The 19,717-nt window shown below is 36.6% G+C and overlaps 2 protein-coding genes across 4 annotated transcripts in view; one reads left to right on the top strand and one right to left on the bottom strand.

The window, feature by feature from the left end:
- Nucleotides 1–11,203, bottom strand: part of LOC110384222 (uncharacterized) — a 38,641-nt gene extending 27,438 nt beyond the window's left edge. Inside the window, exon 1 of the mRNA XM_064038739.1 lies at nt 10,535–11,203. Coding sequence (XP_063894809.1) covers nt 10,535–11,091 — 557 coding nt within the window. The 5' untranslated portion in view covers nt 11,092–11,203. The remainder of the gene's footprint in view (nt 1–10,534) is intronic.
- The window catches only part of LOC110384220 (peroxisomal N(1)-acetyl-spermine/spermidine oxidase), a 40,725-nt gene that overhangs the window by 15,522 nt on the left and 5,486 nt on the right, over nt 1–19,717 (top strand). The window contains exon 1 of one of the 3 annotated variants that reach the window (XM_021345410.3): nt 18,222–18,378. The exons of the other annotated variants lie outside the window; for them this stretch is intronic. The gene's annotated coding sequence lies outside the window, so the exon portion shown is untranslated. Of the gene's footprint in view, nt 1–18,221; nt 18,379–19,717 lie in introns of those variants that run through there. 3 annotated transcript variants of the gene reach the window in all.

Genomic DNA, 19,717 nt, shown 5'->3' with positions numbered 1-19,717 from the left:
TCCATTCTGCTGTTCAAATATAGAACACTCAATCAATTAGAGTTGTCAAATTGAAAATTAATTTAAAAGATTTAAAACGGCCGAATTTTAATGTAGAATGGCTTTGATTCTTCGTCACGTCTATTTATAAATCGGATTTTAAAATGTAAGAAACATTAATTACTGAGACTGTTTCTTACATTTTCATTAAGAAACTAGGCTAAACTGAGATTGACACCATAAACTCGAAGACCTTAATAGATAGGTGAAATTAGATGATGAAACTTTACGTCGAAAAGCTTTCTTCTTTTGAAGGTTTTAGATAAGCAGCATCTCTAACATAGCATGTATATGCATACAGGTTTCATTCATTTACTTAAATGACAGAGAAAAGTGTAATCGTTTGTACCTAGTTAAAGGAAGACCTTTAACTAGGTACACATTTAGCTATGTAGGTATAACAATACCCATTCACACTTAGCTTTACATACAAGTATGTATTGCAAATATAGGTATCAATTGTTACAATAGAAGTCGCTGAACTTAAGACGTGTATTAGTGTATTTATAAACTAATGTGCTAATGAATCAGTTTTGATGATTCAATGAAACTACAATGAGGTGCCATTTGCGACTAAACAGTATTGAGTGGCGTAACTCAATATTGCAGACACGGAAATGTGTATGTATGGTTTATTTTTGGGAATCGATTTTGTAAACGAATATGTTTCGTTGAAATCCTGTTTTTGATACCCTTATTTAGGGATTCTTGAACATTCAAAATATACATAAAATAACCCCCCAAGACGTAACCCTTTACGTTGGCTGTTCGTATGTGAAGAGGTGGCACAACTCCCCGGCAAAACTTGGAAACAACATTCAAAGAAGAATATAATAAGTCTATGAACTGTCTCTGAAAATGATGTAGATGAAAACTTAAATCATAAGATACAATCAGTTTAACCACCTCTCGATAATTTATCCATTAATAAAAGACGTTGATCTTATCTAGCAAACACCAATAATACAACTGATACACCAATTACCAATGGACCTGGTGAATTCATAGCCAGAAGCTGTTAAACAGGATCAAATAAAACAAAATCTATAGATAACTTACATGCAAATTAAAACTATCTAACAGTAAATAAAGATGAAGCATACTTCTAGGAATTCTTAAGGCGTGTTACCTCAGAAATGTAAGAAAAAAAACTTGCTTTAGATGACCGGAAATAATTGGGATACCCCGAGTGGCCTTGTCAAGGACTGGCCCTAAGATTCATCGTTTTTTATTTGGAAATTCAATTCGATGAGAAATGATCTGTGGTTTGGACGTAACTATAGTATTTAAAGTTGGATTTGTGTGTTTTGAAGTAGGTAGTGGAGGATCGATTTCTCGACATACTGAGCAATCGATATTTCGATAATGATAAGAGCACGCTTAAAACTGTAGCCGTTGAAACTTATATGATTTTAAATAAAGATAGTCTAGAAAAAGACCTTGAAAGCAGCATAATAGGAAGCCGGCTAAAGATGAATGAATGACATTTAGAGCAATGTTTCAAATATAGTGTGGTCAGACAGAAATAGATCAGAAATTATATTCAATTTGAGACCGTTGAAATTTGACATTTGATAGATTAGATACTACATACGGAGCATAGGATTTTGACTAGTTATTTATGAAGCCAACACAGAAGCAAGTTAGGTAGGAATAATGATTAAATAAATCTCCTCAAACATAGGTATCAATGTTTTCTTTGATGTTGAATTAGATATTAAAGAAATATCAGTGCATATACTTATAACAATAAGTATTGGAACGAATTTAAAGGAATGTGTAATTTAATAGGCAACTCGTGATCTTTTCCTTATAGACAAAAAAACTGATTATGAACGGTACCAAGAATTGATTTAAAAAAATCTATGGTGAAAGGTCGAACACCCATCAAGTCGTAGTAGGTATCATAGTAAATTACAGTGGTCTGTGGCCATACTGGTTATGGGTTATCAAATATTATTTTTGTAGTATCACCTATTTTTCATTTTGGTTCTAATGCCATTTTGTTTCTCAAAAGTTGTCTTTTGTTTTCAGCCTTTAAATATTGTCCTTGCCTTACATATTATTCTGTGTAGGTACTTCATTTCATTTGTTTTTAGATTGTCGATTATTTATAATGCATTGGAATTCTCCTAATGTTTCATCATGGGCTTCGAATGCGCATGCGGTATCATGTGCAACTAATTTGAATGACTGGTTTCAACTTTTATGATCCCAACCGTCTCCAATGAAGAAAGATCATGATATATGGTATAATATTGCATTCGATTTTGTTCAGCTCTTTAACGAGTTCACTGTCTTCTCTAGAGTATTTGTTTGCATAGTTTTATTCGCAGATTAGGCTATAAAAAATAATATTTCCGCTCAAACCAGGTTGAAAAATTCATCCACAAATTCTAAAAGACATTTAAATACTAACCCGTCTTAATTCTAGCACTTAATTTGACAATCGAATATATCAATCACATTCATTGATCTTTGCTGACAATGCTACAACAAATCAGACCTTCACACAACTGAATAAGATTGTAATTTATTTGTAGTATGTGGTGTGGAAGAACCGGTCTTCAATGACCTCGGGTATGGAACAAACGGATAGAATAACGATTCAGAATTCCATACGAGGTTCGTTCAAGTTTGATGTGTAACAGCACGGATTTCCGTTGTTGGTAATCAGAGACAGGTGGCCATAGCTGATTCATTAGGGATATCTCCTCAGTTAAAGTCTTTGAACATTACAGCTAGTACGGTCATACTTCCTTGATTATCATAATAATTAACTTCATCTTAAATCTTGTGAGTAACGGTATCATTGCACAGGCAGACTTGAGATATTCTGAATGTTAGAAGGGATCATTATCATATACTTGGAAGGGATCATTAAGAAACTTAATGAACTGTTGTATAGTAATCTGTGGAAAATGTTGTGGGTAGTATATTTGTTAAGTTTAAAGTTAAGACTATTGTCTACCCTTAATGTACTACTGTTTGTTTTCCCAAATAAAATAAATAAATAAATAAACTTCATTTAATAGTCAATATCCTCATAACTGTAAAACAAAATGTCTCGCAGCCAGTAAATTAATTAAAATAACAGAAATGTGACTTTTGCACACAGCATGGGTCGTCGTCTCAGACATACTATTTAAATTAGATGCTGCAAATATTTTAAGACATTCAAAGAGTTTGAACAACCGTAAGCAATAAAAAAACTCTTGAACGAAATTAGTTGAAAACGCAGGTAGTTTCGCAAACGCGATTCACGAATCTCCTTGCAAGGAATAAATGCATGAAGTGGGACTGAATAAAGACGCAAATAAAAGAAACATAATTCACACGACCGAGATTCTTCAACAAAAGGCAGGAGCTTTTTAAACGCATGTTCTCATGAGAAAGCTCAATCAAAAGATTTTGGTCCTTTTGGACCCTTTTTATTTTATTTATTTTCATTTCTTCAATCTATGATGAAACTGGTAGTTGATTTGTAAGTGGTGCGAAGGCAAAACTGTTTTGATATTTTTGAGGAGAAATTATGTAACATTTGATAAGAATTTGACTCGATCCTACAGTCTTTTGAGACGCGTTTAAGTTTTGGTCGGTTATGTATTACGGTGTCTTTAAATTAATTGTAGCAGTTTTTAATTCTTTGACTGTGGATACCATTAGACAGTTCCACACTTAATTTTTCATAGTTATTATAGAGATTATGACCACAGGATGCTGAATTATTTAGGCACCAGCTGACGCTATATACAGTTTAGTCAAATACAATTATTGTATTTCTAAACTCATCTATACTGGTCGTGATACAAACAAATAACAAACATTGTTCTATAGATAGAACGTAGATTATTCAAACAGGCTAACAACTGTGACTAAACTAAAGCTAGCCACATGCATTACATTCACCACTTAACCTAGGTAAATATTTTGCTAGAGCGTATATTTCTTAAGCGTGTTTTGTCCTATGCATTATCTCTTATGCCTAAGTATTCTTGTATCAACTCACCCAGTTTCAAAATTGTTTATCTAATCTATGTAGTGGAGTCCAAAAAACACCTTCGTAGGATCTCTAAAAATGGACATCATCTTGCGTATCCTGAATGGCAAATCTTAAAAAAATGGCATGTAGTCATTTAAGTTTGTAACGCTACTGGGAAGAAAATTGCACAGGAATATCATTAGACATATTATTAAAAACAAATACAATTGAAAACAAACAGTCACCACCTAAATCAATAATCTGAGACAGATTTGAAGCTTTGACAATGGCAATTCAAAAAAATTACAGTTAAATCAACCTATCTCAAAAACTATAAGAGATACTTTGATCAAACCAAAAATCGTTGAAAGAGTTAATTAGCATGCATCACCTCTATTTTTTTTAGAATTTTATACCCCGTAGTTATAAAAATAGAGGGGGGGGACATACTTTTTACGACTTTGAGAGCTGATATCTCAAAAACCGTTCACTTTAAGAAAAATGTTTTTTAGAAAACTTTATATCATTTTAAAAGACCTTTCCATTGATACCCCACACGGGTATGTACATCGAAAAAAAAAATTTCATCCCTCAGTTACATGTATGGGGGGCCCCACCCCCAATTCTTTTTTTTACTATTTAGTGTCATATTTTTGTAGCGGTTCATACAACACATATTCCCATCGAATTTCATCACTGTAGTACTTATAGTTTCCGAGTAAATCGGCTGTGACAGACGGACAGACGGACAGACGGACAGACGGACATGACGAAACTATAAGGGTTCCGTTTTTGCCATTTTGGCTACGGAACCCTAAAAAAGGGAGAATTCTCGTGATAGAAGGTACCACATTTTAAAATGACCCCTAGTATTTCTGGCTACATAAGACTTTTCGTCGTTTGTAACCACCTTAATCCATACACAGCTATTCGTATCTACAATGTTTACAAGCCATATATCCACAACAACTCACGACAGTTTAAATCAATTGTATCCACGTTATTCCCATACTAATAAACTTTGTCTATTTGATATACAGAACTATTAGAATCACGTACTAAAGGGAATGTGAGAAGAATGTGTTAACTTTGATTCTTTGCGGTCTATCAGTTCATAGAAGTGCATTAAACTTTAAAAGGTTAGTTGACTTGTGAATAGTTTTAATTATGAGTTTATGAGGTATAAATTATCTTTAAGTATCGTATTTGAAATTGGGTATGATTTAACAGTGGCGGATTTACAAACTTGCCGCTAGTAGGCCATTCAATTTTTGCCGCCTCTAATGATTGTGAACTTAATGATATTTCTGTCAGTTACTAGATTATTTTTGCAAGCCTCTATGTACCGAAGAGTTTAATGTTAAGTAACAAGTTTATATGTCAGCGATTTTGAAGCGTAAAACCTCTGTAACTTTTAAACGGCTCAATCGATTTTCATCAAACATGTCTAAGAACACTCGCTCGTAAAACACCTGTAGTACAAAAAAAAATTAAATTGAAATCGGTTCATTTGTTCGGGTGCTATGATTCAGTGGCGGCGTAGCATCGGGTGGCACCCGGGGCGGAGTAGATACATATTGAGCACCCCCCAAAAAAAAAAGACAAATGTAAAAATCTCAAAAATTTTGTACGAAAACAAGTAAAAAAAAAACCACCGTAAAGTGAAAAAGTCGCGAGCGAAGCGACTGCGATTTTTTTTAGTTTTGTTACACAAAAATGCCTACCCAAACAAGAGTGGAAAAAAGCTGTGCAAATAGAAGAAGCCGCGAGCGTAGCGAGCGCGAAATTTTTGATGTTTGGGACGTAATAAAAGTAGCGCCAGTTACAGAAAAGATGAGAAGTAGAAGATTGTCGTGGTATGGACATGTAATGAGGAGGGATGATACGCATGCAACAAAGTGTGTGCTAAGTATGAATGTAGATGGATGGAGAGGAAGAGGAAGACCTAAGAAAAGATGGATGGATTGCCTGAAAGATGATATGAATAGGAAGGGAGTGAGTGTCAGTATGACGAGTGACAGGGGAAAATGGAAGAAAATGACATATTGCGCCGACCCCAAGTAATATTTGGGAACAGGGCAGGAGAAAGAAAGGGACGTAATAATACCTAAAGAAATCAGAAAATAGTCAGCGACAAGCGAAAGGCGCGAGCGCAGCGAGCGCGAAATTTTTTGAGTCTTGGAACACAAAAATACTCCAAAAGTTCTCCACCTCATAAACAGCTTAGAAATCGTCAGTGTAGAGCGTCAGTTGTTTTTGCTACTTCGGTGCTTTAACTTTTTGTTAGATTGAGGACTCAAAGAGCGCAGAACAAACCAGGAATGATGAAAAAACCGCGAGCGAAGCGAGCGGATTTTTTATTTTATTTTTATTGAAACGCTATTAGATTATTTTTAAATTCATGATCACGTAAGTACCTAAGTATATACATATTACAGTTTATTAATTTTGCGTTTATTAATCGTTTATTTATATATGGATTGTGTACTCATATTACTCAATTATAAAAAAAAAACCTGTAAAAAAAATTGCTAAATTTGCCGCCCCTCTAAATCTGCCGCTCTAGGCACTGGCCTACTTGGCCTATTGGTAAATCCGCCACTGTGATTTAAGCTGTCACCAATTTAATTCATTTTGTGTTTCTTAAATAATAGGGTTTGCCCTCAAAATAGTAGATTTGTCACCAAAATGTGTCACCAAACAATATAAAATCAATTCCACAATAAATTACCGAAAATCATGGAGATATGGGGTCAGTACCAAATAAATGGTTTTGTATGTATTATAATAGGTTTGTCCTAATAGTTTTTAAGCAAACTAATTTAAAGAGATCACCAATAAATCATATATTATATCACTAGAAAATTTCATGAAGGTCTAAAAATGTAGGGTGATCGTCATCATCCTTTCAACCAAAAGAGTCTACACTCTTTTTTGAAAGGATCTTACTTAACCGGTCATGTGCCTCCCCCAAGGGTCTTACTTTCCACAGGTAGTATAAATATATTTAAATTAAATTTCTAGCTGAATAGTAAATAAAACACTTAATTAAAGTCAAAATAATCAATATTTATTGTTAAAAATAACAATCACTGAATAATCAGCGCTGGTTTGGATTTTGAAGGGCGCCCCCTTTTTCTTTTCTGGCCGATAAGTAAATTTTTTGCTTCTGGTGGGGGGTTGGCCAGCTTTACGCCTATGGCTAATCCGATAATATGCTTGCATCGCATGATCGTACCTACAACCAACCTACAACCCATTCGTTGAGGCCCGAAAGCGCGCCAATTTGTCTCCCTTCCCTTCCTCTTCCCTTTGAACATATTTTCATTAAAATTATAAACTGATGTATTAAATTGGTAACGAATACATTATTTTAATAACTGAACGAAATAAAATGTAACTTCTGTATTGGTGACAAAATAACAAATAAAAAGGAGTCGCAGTCAGGGATCGATTAATCGATTTATTTGGTGACAGATCTACCATTTTGAGCACCAAGCTATTATTTCAGTAATAAAACTATTATTATAAGAACGAAGTTTATATTCATGTAATGCACTACAATTTTATTGGTAATCCATCTCATATTATACACATTATATTAACAATAATTTGGTAATTCATACCTGGGAACACTCTTTGTTTATCTGAGAACGAAAATATTTCGTGGCGATAGATCTATTTATTAGGTGATACAACTTGATGACAAATATAAATTTTGGTGACAAAAAATATAGTTCCCTTTGGAATTGACTTTTGAGATAAGATTTTTGGAACCAAACGCTTGGTAGCGATTATCAGAACTATGTAAAGTAACGCAAAAATTTTGAATCAAAGGGTTGCAAACTTAACTATAGAAGACTATGAGTACTGCTTTGTGTTTGCCAGCAAAATAAACAAAACAAATAATACAAAACACTACCTATATCAACTCTAATTCCTCAAACCACAATACATTGAAGAGTTTCATAGAGATTTCTGTCCATTCAATCCTTATAAGCAAGCAATGGATCATGCAAATATCTTGACTTTATTTAGCAATGCGGTTTGTTACGCGTCTCTAGATAGAAGCTTGCACCTGCCTCCCGATTTTGCCATAAATTATGAACACAAGTCGATTCTAGCTTAGAAAACAAGTTTAGACGCAATTATACCCTGATGGCTCTTGAGAAGTATTTTATTTGAATTCTTTTTGTAGTGTTTCTATGAGAACGACAAGAAAATGTCTTTAATGGTCTTGAGGTTTAGAATGTCGTTTGTTTATATTCAAGCTGAGTTGGAACCTAGTTAGATAAATACAAGTGCACCATAATTGGACAACCGGAGCATTTGTGTCGATACCAAAAGAAAACAATGATGAACTAGGTATGTTTTACACAAATCGAAAATGAACTTCTTAAACATAAAGAAGAGAGAGTAAGCATACCTACATAAAAAGTTAACAACGATAGTGAAGCCATATAAAAGGTTAAACAATCATCCTAAAAACATAAGCTTACAAATACTGATGGACTGTTTAGTTCATAACTTCATACGTATATTCACTGTAATGAGGGCTACAGACTAACAGCAGACAATTATTATTACGGTTTGGCAGCACTCCAAGATACACGAGAAGTGTTAGTTTCTTAGACACTGCAATATGTTTCTTAATATGGGTGGTCCTATGTTTGTTTATATTGATCAAGCAGTTTCTCTAGACACCAGTCATTCATTATCGAACTTGTAAATGTTATGAGACTTTTTATATTCATTTTCTTCTTCTTCTTTACTAATACCATCTTACATTAAAGATTGAATCTATAAGAATGTCATTTCTAATCCGATTTCCGATCTTTGGTTTCGTACTTAACTCAATGTACTTTGACGCATGTTGGTCCTAATTTTTGTCTTTCGGTACTTACCTAATTATTTCTTGAAGGTGAGATGGTCTCCAAAGTGCTTCTATAAGATCTTAGTATCTGTTAGGACACTGATGGCATCGAAAACAACAATCTGCAGTCTCTATAGGTCAAACCAAAGACCTCTGCGACCGGTTTCACGTACAAAATAGTAAATGATTTGCCTACTTAACGCTTTATTTTGTGTTCGTGCTTAGTTTATTCTTATTGTGTCTTAAATCACCTCTGTCCTTTGACCATGAGCGGTCGTTGGTATGTGCCTGGTGAATGTATACTGCGAAATAATTGCCTAAAATCTTGTTGTGTTTCTGTAAAATGCTACAGGTGTATATTTTGTAGCTTAATAGCATGTTTTTAGTTTTTGGATTGACTTCTGGAGATGGTTTTTCTAATAGATATGATATTGTTTTTAGTTTCGGTGAGACATATGTAGTCATCACATTTCGAACTAGATTGTGTCAACATTCTCTGCTGACAACGATCCAAAATTTTGGTCCTTTCTCCATTTCAAAACTGGTCCTTTCTCTCCAAAGTTGTTTCACGGTATTTTCCGTTTGTAAAGCATCGAAATAGTAGTTGGTGACCTGTCTCTGTGCTAGTGCTCCCTCAGCTATGCGGTCACGGTATAAATACAAGCAACCCGGAAAGTAATACCGGTTGAGGCACGTAACGTAGGGCTCCGTCCTACATGATCTGAACTTCCAAAATACTGTTTGGACTTTGAAATGTTTATTTGAATGTTAGGTTTCTAATTTGGGTCTTCATGAGTGAGCATTGAAACCTTTTTTAGTCAGCTGATTGGGATGCCACAAACTTCTGCGAAGAATTTTTGGTATCGTGGATTTTGATCGTATGCGAGCGGATTTTTTATGGCTACATTTTCAATGGCAAAATCATTCAAATAAAAACTTGTTTGAGCTCAGCTTAGGTGGGGCCATTATAGAAGAATGCAGACAATTGAGGTAAACTGCTCTAATTCACCTTAACAGTCAAATGGGCGCAGCAATCACAGAATAAAAAACAATAACAGTAGCTAACGATCTCGGTAAATTAACACAACTGTACAATGCATTGATTTGATAACATAACGGATCACATTCTCACGCAACTGAAAACATTATAAATACGTATGGGGATTGAAAAACTTGATAAAGAACAGCCTAGGCGCGTGCGAGCCAATATCAACCGTTGAACAACTGAGCATTTTTTATCAAACCATTCACGAATAACCGCCACTTCGGACCGTTAGCACCTGCTCTGCCTACCTTACACCGCTGATAAACACCGAACAACTTCAACAAACTGCCGAATTCCAAATAAACCTTAGACCACTCTGCCATCAACAGTTATGGCATTAATTATACGAAAAATACTTAAAAACCCGATAGTCGAGTTGAAAACTTGAAGTTTTCTTACAGTTATGCCGTTGTGTAAGAGATAACCTGAATTGAGATAAGTCTGTTCGGAACTGAGCCAGCGAGGCATGCCGCAAGTAATAACCTAACAGATTATAATATTTGTGTTAGTAATCGTCGGATTCTTATCTCTTAGAGAGATGCATCTGATTGTAGGGGTCTAAAGTAAGCAAAGAAAGGTCATTTGTGTGACTTACCGTCCATTAGGCGCGGAAGGGGAATGCACCAATTTCACAGCAAAGAGGAACTGTATTGCACACACGAGCAAACAGCAAAGATTCAATGATAGCGTCAACGCACACAACGCTAATGTCACTTCGTACACCACTGCAAACTCCTCGGGCGCACTGGTCGCGGGCGCCGATATCTTCAGGAGGAACAGCAGCGCGAGCAGAGCCAGCAGCAAGCTGACGAGGCACAGCAGCGCGAGGGAGGTCAGGGCCTCCTCCGTGGCCGCTCTTGTGCTCCTGTTCCTGACGGCCGCCGGCCGGGGCGGCGGGACGCCTGTCGCATTCCCATTCGCGAGCTTCGGGGGAGACGCAACCGGTATGGGGGCGACGACTGACACTGGCGCCGTGGTGGTGGCCGGCTGCGCGCCGGGGCTGACGCTCGCCGAGGTGCCCCCGACGGAGTGCTTGGACGAGTCCAGGGTTGACACGTTGAGGGGCAGGTGGTGGTGCGGCCGCCGCGGCATGTTCTGGTAGCGGTGGTCGGCATCGTTCGCCGCTGGCGGCCGCTGCGTATGTTTCAACATGGCGCTACTAGCACGCCGAGACTCGCCATCCCGCCGACTGGTTCTCCGGCATTCGGGCCGGTTTTATTGCACGACACAGCGACGCGGGCGCTCGGGCGACGGGCGCGGGACGACTGACGGAGCCTCGTACCTGCGCGCGCGCGTATGTGTGTCAATCAAACCGGAGGGCTGCAGGACTGCACGCAAAGTTTAGACGCACCGCCTAACTAATCTACCCTAACAATAGAATAATGACACCAAACAAATACTTGGTAAACAAGTGGCCTATTGATCGCAATATTGTGTTTACTAAACAGAATGTTGTGGAGGCTTGTTTGGTGTTTAGCAACTGTTGTTAGTCATATTTGTACTGGTTCGATTGTAAACAATGTCTTCGAGTCTACTTTGTCTAATCGTGAATAAGTATAACATAGTACTTAATTTCATTGCTACTATATATTTAGATTGGGGTTGATCTTTCAATGCGACTCAAAGGACCAACTAGTTTACCATCACTCGTGTGGTGATTAGTGTGTACATAGTAGTCGTTGGTCCTTTTTGTTGAAAATAAAATATGTACATGTAACTTCTTTGGTCAAATCCAAAGAAGTTACTAGTTAAGCTTTTCCGAATTATCGCTCTATAAAATGAAAATCAATTATTTTACAATTTCACAAAATCCTGCTAACTCCTCACTATAAAACAGCAAGATTTTATTCTAAACACCCAGAAGACAGCCCTCGCATCCTATGATTACGTAGAAGACATTAAGAGGGGCGCAAAAAGCTGTCAGTCCATGTACCACTCTTCCAGGCATCAAGTTTACAGTTAGAAGACGCGTTCATCTCCCAGTGTCGCGACAATGTGACATAAACTTTATGTTACAAACAAAAGAGCAAGCTTAAAGTCGGTGTATTGTCTTAAGTTAGCGTTTTCGCGTCTATCAGGATCTTGGTTGATTGTGTGTGTCGTGTTATTTTATATCTTGTACCTATGTATTTAATGAAATTAATAGATTTTTATTTAGTTTTGCCAATAGGTGCAGTCTTTCTTACATTCAAACTCGGAACTTCTTTAAGACCATTTTTTTTTCAAACTTGTTAAAGGCTTAACTGTATGCCTTTGGCATCATTTACTTCCCTGCGAAAAGTATTTAAGTACTCCCTCGGGACGCGTGTGCAACCACGGGAAATTGTTTGCACATCTTGAAGTCACATCATTACATTTCTCTCTGGCCAAGAAAGCATTTTCTAAAGATGTAGGTATGCATTTCTTTAAGTACGTGCCTGTAAGCTTTTCTTCAATGTGACATCTATCTCGTGTCGCAAGCAACAGGAAATCAACGCCTAATGGATAATTTTATGATAACAACGCGAACATCATGTCATCGAACCTTAGACAGAGTAGAGCTTTTAGCAAATGCTTATAATATAATGGTAAGCGTGCATGATGCAAAGGATTTACTTATAAAGCTTTGCAAATAATAGGCAATGAAATGTTTTTGTAATTGAATTTTCAATAGAAGTACACATTAAAATTATGTTGACATAACTGTTTGTTCTATTCTTCTATGATCAATTCGTAAAAGGCTAATTGATAAGTACGGAAGTCAGGTTTGCAGTTTTAAAGAAACCTTATCAGGATAAGTTTTTCGCCTGTTTTGTACGATAAATTGTTAGGTCCCGGCTGTCTTTGGCAATTGTTACGTGCAGTCAGAAGCCAGAGTCTGTTAATCAATTTAGAGGGGTTGCCCAGGTAACTGAGTAAAACACATGTACCTACTCGGCTACAACCAGAGACGAGACAAGGACTGGAAAACCGATGCTGACATAGTTAGGCCCATGTAATGATGTCGACTAGATGGAAACAGAAAACATTGACTACACAATAATTAGCACCAACTTCAAATGACAATTAAGTACTACAAATTAAAACAACAGTCTTACAATTAAATGAGCTCTAATAATATTTAAACGCACTGACATTTACGCGACCTTTACTCGATAGAATTGAATGACATTTGAAAGATTCAGGTGTAGCAATTAATTTATTGCTGGCCATATAGTTTCGTTAATAGGTGTGAAATTGGTAGGACGGGAGGTCGTGTTTGAAGGACATTTATTTATATAGATTTGGGTGTAATGGCTAGTAATGATGAAGTAACAAGAAAACAAATAATAGCTTAAAATGAGGCGCTTTATCACTAGCAAGTTAAAAAAGAAAATATTTCAATGTACTGAAATCCGTGACTGAAATGCACTTGTTCAATATTCTATCGGAAAATGTTATTCGATTTCACGTTCACGTTTTCGGTAAAATCCTGCCGTGTCATATCTACATGTGGTTAGTCAACTTCTGAAACAATCGAAAATTGACAAAATCTGACGACAAAAACAAAACACAATCACAACTACATTAAATGGCATGGAAGCTGTTAGCTGGTTCCTTCCGAGCCCACCGTCGCGTGCGCACCTGTCATGCAGGTGCTCACATATCGAGTTTACACAAAAACTATCTAGCGCCTGCAACGTGTGCCTTGAAGCTTGTGCCAGGAAAAGACGTTAGCCAAATGGTGTGGGCAGTAAATTGATTAAAAACGTTAATTATTCATTGGTCTTTTGATGTCGTTTTTGAGGTTTTTGAAAGTCTTCTTGGCTTTGCATATGGATCAACTGTTGTAGCTCTTGGCAACTAGTTTGTTTACATATCAAGTGGAATTGCACACACACGGCAACTTAGAAATAATCCACATAGAATGCTTCAAAGATTTGATAGTGACCACAACTAAGGTTGTTCTGTGTACAAAGCGCCGTAAAGTTCGTATTCTGAAAGATTTGAAGAGTTCTAAAAATTTTCAGGTACCTACTAATGATTAGTAGAAAATGTTCTCACTGAAAATTATCTCGAGATAATTTTCCTAAACATCAACGCATTTAATAGTTTAGTCTGGTCTTCATGTTTTCGTAAAAAAAATAAGGCCATGAAATCAGCGCTACTTTGACTTGCACTGCTCCTCAGTTCCTCTACTCATTCTTAACATACGATACCAAACTAAGTACCTATATACATATAATTACTTCATCTGACAGCAACTATAACTATAACTTCTTCACGGTTGCTCCTTTTAAAATAGCAATAAAATTCCACAACATTGCACTGTGGGAAAGACGCACAACCAAACCGCAACCAGCAACCAACAATAAAGCAACGGGATATTAAAATATTATGTTTACCTACCTGCCCTCGCATCTTACCGCAACCGTATATTGTTGCTAACATGCTCGTTTCATCCTTGAGTGAGGACTTTGGTCTGAAATCTTGGGATGTATCATGAGTAACTATATAAATTGGCATAACTGTTTGGTTTCAGACCATATGAGAAAAATGCGTTATAGTCGGTGAATTCGCTATTTGCAAATTCAGTGTGCTTGAAAGGGACTAAGTGTTTTAGACCATTTATCGAACTGCCTTCAGTAAAGCCACTAAGTTGGCTTATAAGTTATAGGATAAATTCATCATCATTGCCCATTTAGAATTCTAATTAAAACATTACCTATATTGTGTCAATCCCGAATTTGAATAGGAAAGTGAGTGCTACATAATATATTATGACACTCAAAGGTTCCAAAAAAATTGCAAATAAGAGAAATGCCAGTAACTAGATATACCTACGACTCTCCACAGCCACTATAATTCTTTGAATAGATACCCTATTGTTTCAATCAATGCAAAACGTTGAAATAAAATGTGGCTAAAAATACATTACAAGTTGCTAGCGAAGTATTTTTATTAAAAGCTTTTTTTACAATGATATAGATCCATATCCATAATCGTAAGGTCAAGGCTAGATTAGCGAAAACCGCCTATTCGTTTTTCAACGTCTGCATTTTTGTACATACGCCTTTTTTGCAATTCTTAGAACACACGTTTATAATTTCATTCATAAATCAGTAGACAATGAAGTATCATGTTTCAATCGTTTGTCCTTTGTAATATTATAACTATTCATAACTTATTCAGATTTCAATCAAAATACTTCTTACCTACCACGGAGGAAACAACCTATAATTATAGTTTTATGTGGATACATAGTTGACTATTATAGTTTGTTTGCCATAATATAACTTTTCACTTTTTCTAGCCTTTTCAGTCCATATCTACCATTTTATACTTCAGCTTACCCATTAAACAAGGGTATTTTAAAATACATAAAAAAATATTAAACACAAGTTATTCATAATCACGTCGAACAAATCCTGAAAAATCTTATAAATTCAAAGTCAAACTATTAGTTAATTAAGGCCTTTTAAAAGCTCTTATGAAAGTCAGATAATTAAGAAACATTTTAATCAATGAAATCTTAAATTGTAACTTAACTGCAAGGACCGTCCTTGCAGTTAAGTTAAAGCTCCTACATTCATGTCTCTTTAGCAAAACGGCTACTGTTTGCATAAAATTTTACTGGAAATTTGCGGGACAAAATAGGTAAATCTCAAGAATATTGATAATTAATCCCGATAAGCTACTGGTGTTATGTGCTGTGCTGTAATATCTTACATAATGTACCTAGAGAGGACGTTGTCCGCGCGTCAAGCAAAAACTTGCATCTTATGTAGGGACTCCATAGTTTTGTAATCTTGTGATCTTTCGTGGTTAAAAAAAAAGTGTATATATGCAGGTCCTGCAACTACTCTAGTATTCCATAGAATAAAAAGAACATTTATTTCCATAAAAAATCATACGTTCTGTGATAGATGACGATAAGAGATATGATTTACGTTTCTGGTACGGTAAAAAATGTAAGACCTCCATGTCATCTTATCATTATGTCTGTGCAAAACTATGGTTTGATAGCCATGTGCATTATCCATCATTTTAAACAATTCTACAAAAACAATCCAGTGCAAGTGCAACATACCTTCTCTTAAATGGACAAATGTATGTTTAGCTTAGTTACTTCCTTCTCATAAATCTATAAATCCGCATAAATCTATAAGCAGAAGGAATTCCTTTGATCCTTGTTTTGCTTTGCTTACAGATTACAGTAGAGCATTATTCTTATTATTATTTTTCTTTAACAATAGTCTATCCATACATAACGAACACAAACTGTCCGTAACGTCACACAGAGTATGGTAACCCTACACCACAGTCGCGTGTCACAGGGATGGGTCTAAGAATGCCGCTGATCCTGTTAGCAGTCGCTCTATCAAGCTATGTAACAAGCTTTTAATGTACAACGATTATGTACTTACTATGTTTACTATAACGACCTGATAGGGCTGTTAACACTTGCCAAATTGTGATTGAAATCGAACAATTACGATGTATGATTAATGAACCAATAAGGCACCAAACAACAACAAGACAGTTTTTAAAGGTAGGTACTTTTACTACGAATTTTCAAAAATTCAAGAAGAATGGATGTTTATGTTGTACCTAATTGAAAATCCGATGGGACGGAAATCCGACACGACCGGAGAGAGATCAGGCGCAGGACCGACATTAACTTGCTCTCCGAAGCACGGGTGTATCAATCACCAACTTCCAGACTGTGGACTGCTTTGTGACAGTTTCTAGGGAATGGAACCCGAGCCGCACTATGTGACAACTAGACTGACGAGGCAGTTAAACGAATCTAATAGATTATGTGGTGCATATGTTATGGACCATGTGATTAATTCGGGCATTATAAATAATGCCCGAGCATTATGAATAATGTCTAGCTTTATCGGGCCAAGTGATTAATAACTATCTTAACTTCATTATTTTTCACATTGTACGGGCATTATTATATTGCTACATGACAGTTGGGCAATTTGATAATAAAGCTATGTATATTTTATGAGGTGCGAGGGTGGCAGTTGTTCTAATAAATAAATCCTGTTACTTGCTACATATTTCATGATTATTGTTTCAAATTATATTATGTTCTAATTTAATGGGAAATTATAAGTCTAGCCACAACATTATTAATTGGACAATTGTCATCTAATTTACTAACTCGGCCTCGTTTTTCTTGATCTCGTTTTCTTGGCTCGTTTTTTTTTATGGTAGAATTTAATTTGGATTCAAAACATTGTATTAAAAATTGAACTTAGTGACGAAAACGAATCGCTGCAAAACCGACTCCACGTAGTCTTGTCTGCCCTGCCCTACCCCTAGAGTGCAATTCAAAACCGTGTACTCGCGGAGGGGCGAGGCGGCCTGCGAGCTGAGGCGCAGGTAGTTGAAGCGCTCGGCGCCACGGCTGAGGCTGGCCGGCTGTGCCGGCCAGCAAGCCGAAGCTGCGGTGGTGAGCGTGAAAACCATCTGCGACGATAAGCTCGCATGGGACCGCCGGAGCCCCGCAGCGCCGGAGCCGTGACAGAAGCCATGCTTGCTGCATGTTGCATGCTTACTTCCATGCTGGGTCAATTGATATGGGATGTGTTATATTTTTAACGTACTGAGTAAAAAAATTAGAAGCTAAATAAATATATTTTATGATGTCATTTAAGGCAGAAGTCCTTCATAATTAATCCAAATCATGAGGCTGATTATTTAAGTGGTTTAATATTTAGTTTATTTTAAGTTAAATGTCAATAACAATAAAAAAAAATGAAATTAAATATGTTTGTATTACTTTGCCCAAAAGGTCACGGGCAATATGCATAGTGCCCGGTCAATTTGATTATTTGAATAATTATTATCAAACTGCACTCTCATATTGGGCATTTTTCATAATGACCGGGCATTATGTATACTGCCCAATTTATCGCTTGGTCCATAACACATATATGATAATACCTGATTAGGGAAATTTTGATCTGATAAATAGATCCAAGTGCCTAATTATTAGCATAGATACTTACTTAAACATTCCTCTACGTGCATGACTATATTATATGTAGTCTATATATGCATGTTATGTTATGGCAATATATGCATGACTATAGCCGTAATAGCTTTTGTTTTAAATTAATCTCATATCATCTTGTTTCTATTAAATAAAGCGAAAGAACGAGATTTCAAGGTCTACTTCAAGTTGAGATAAGATACCCCATACAATACAAATTATTATACCAACAATACTTTACATAAGAATTCAGTACCTACTAAATAAGAATTCAGTAGAGTTAAAACTTACCAAAACAACAGCGAATATTGATAACATTCACAACTCCGTGATCGGACGATTACAAATATTGCGTAATAAGTAATAAACATGAGATATTGAATGCCAGATGAATCTTTAGTTTATATTTCGCTGTGTAGCGGCAAACATATTTATTTGGATAACGGCTTCTTTTAATTCGCAAAAGTGGCGTGAGTATTTCTTGTGTTTATGTTCAAAGGAAAATTTTTGTTTCTACAGCCTTGGCCAAAAGTATTGAGCACCCATGATATCATTCAGTTTTATGCGGAGTATCAAATAGAAATAAAACAAAACTTTTTTTTAATTTGTAATTTACTATTTATTAATAGAAAATTAATATTTTGTGGGTCCACACTTTGCCTTAATTACAGCAGAAATTCTTTTTGGTAAACACCTAACAAGATTTTTACAGTCTTCAGCAGTAATCGCGTTCCATTCTAGGCGCAGGTAGCGTTTCAATTCTTCTCTGTTGTTAATTGTGTGGCGCCTAACTCGACGCTTTAAGAAACCCCATAAATGTTCTATGGGGTTCAGATCTGGCGACTGGGCAGGCCAGTCAAGAAGCTCTATGCTATTTTCCCGAAACCAAGTCATAGTGCGGGCAGATTTGTGGCAAGGCGCGTTATCCTGCTGGCATTTATCACTATCCATGTTGTGTCACCAAAAAGTTTCGTGAAAGAAGGCAGCAACGCAGTTTCTAGCACATTTATGTACTTAGAAGAGTCCATGCGGCCCTCACACACGAACAATTCGCCAACTCCAGAATCGGTCATGCACCCCCAGGCCATTATACTGCCGCCGCCGTGTTTTACGGTTAGGACCACACACTCTGGCTTACATTCTTCGTCCACCCGGCGATGCACAAAGGTCACACCAGGTGTACCAAAAATCTGCAATAAAGAGAAAAATATTGAGTTCCGGAAATAAAAAGAACTTCCTCTATGCGTTTAGAATTTAAACCATTTTATATTATTTTGTGAGGGCATTATATTGACTTACTCACCTCAAAGTTTCATTCGTCTGACCACACAACATTTGACCAATCTTCAGCGGTGAAAGTTCGGTGTTGTAAGGCCCGTTTGTACCGAGCTTTTTTGTTGCTCTCGGAGAGCCATGGCTTCTTCCTAGCTTTACAGTCTTTCAGACCACCTTCCTGAAGCCTTCTACGAGTAGTTCGAGCAGAAATTGTTTTCTTCAATTGTTCTGAAAACTCAGCAGCGAGCTCTGAAGATGTTTTTTTCCTATTTCTTAAAGACTCTCTCAGTAACTGACGATCCTGGCGGCCTATGGTGATGCGTTTGCGCCCGGTTCTCGGTCTATTTTGATGTGATCCGGTATCAGAGAATCGCTGAATAGCATAATGCACGGATCGGCGCGAACATTTCACAGTTTTGGAAAGCTCTACTTGTGATTTCCCTTGCTCGTGCAGAAGCTGTATCTGCACTCGTTATTCTAAAGAAAGTTCGTTTCATTTTGGCATATCGCAACTATAACACTTAAAACTTTGAA

Source organism: Helicoverpa armigera, chromosome 17, assembly GCF_030705265.1.
Source record: "Helicoverpa armigera isolate CAAS_96S chromosome 17, ASM3070526v1, whole genome shotgun sequence".
NCBI lineage: Eukaryota > Metazoa > Arthropoda > Insecta > Lepidoptera > Noctuidae > Helicoverpa > Helicoverpa armigera.
The sequence above is the reverse complement of the archived record's forward strand: the minus strand, read 5'-3'. Positions and strand labels throughout refer to the sequence as shown.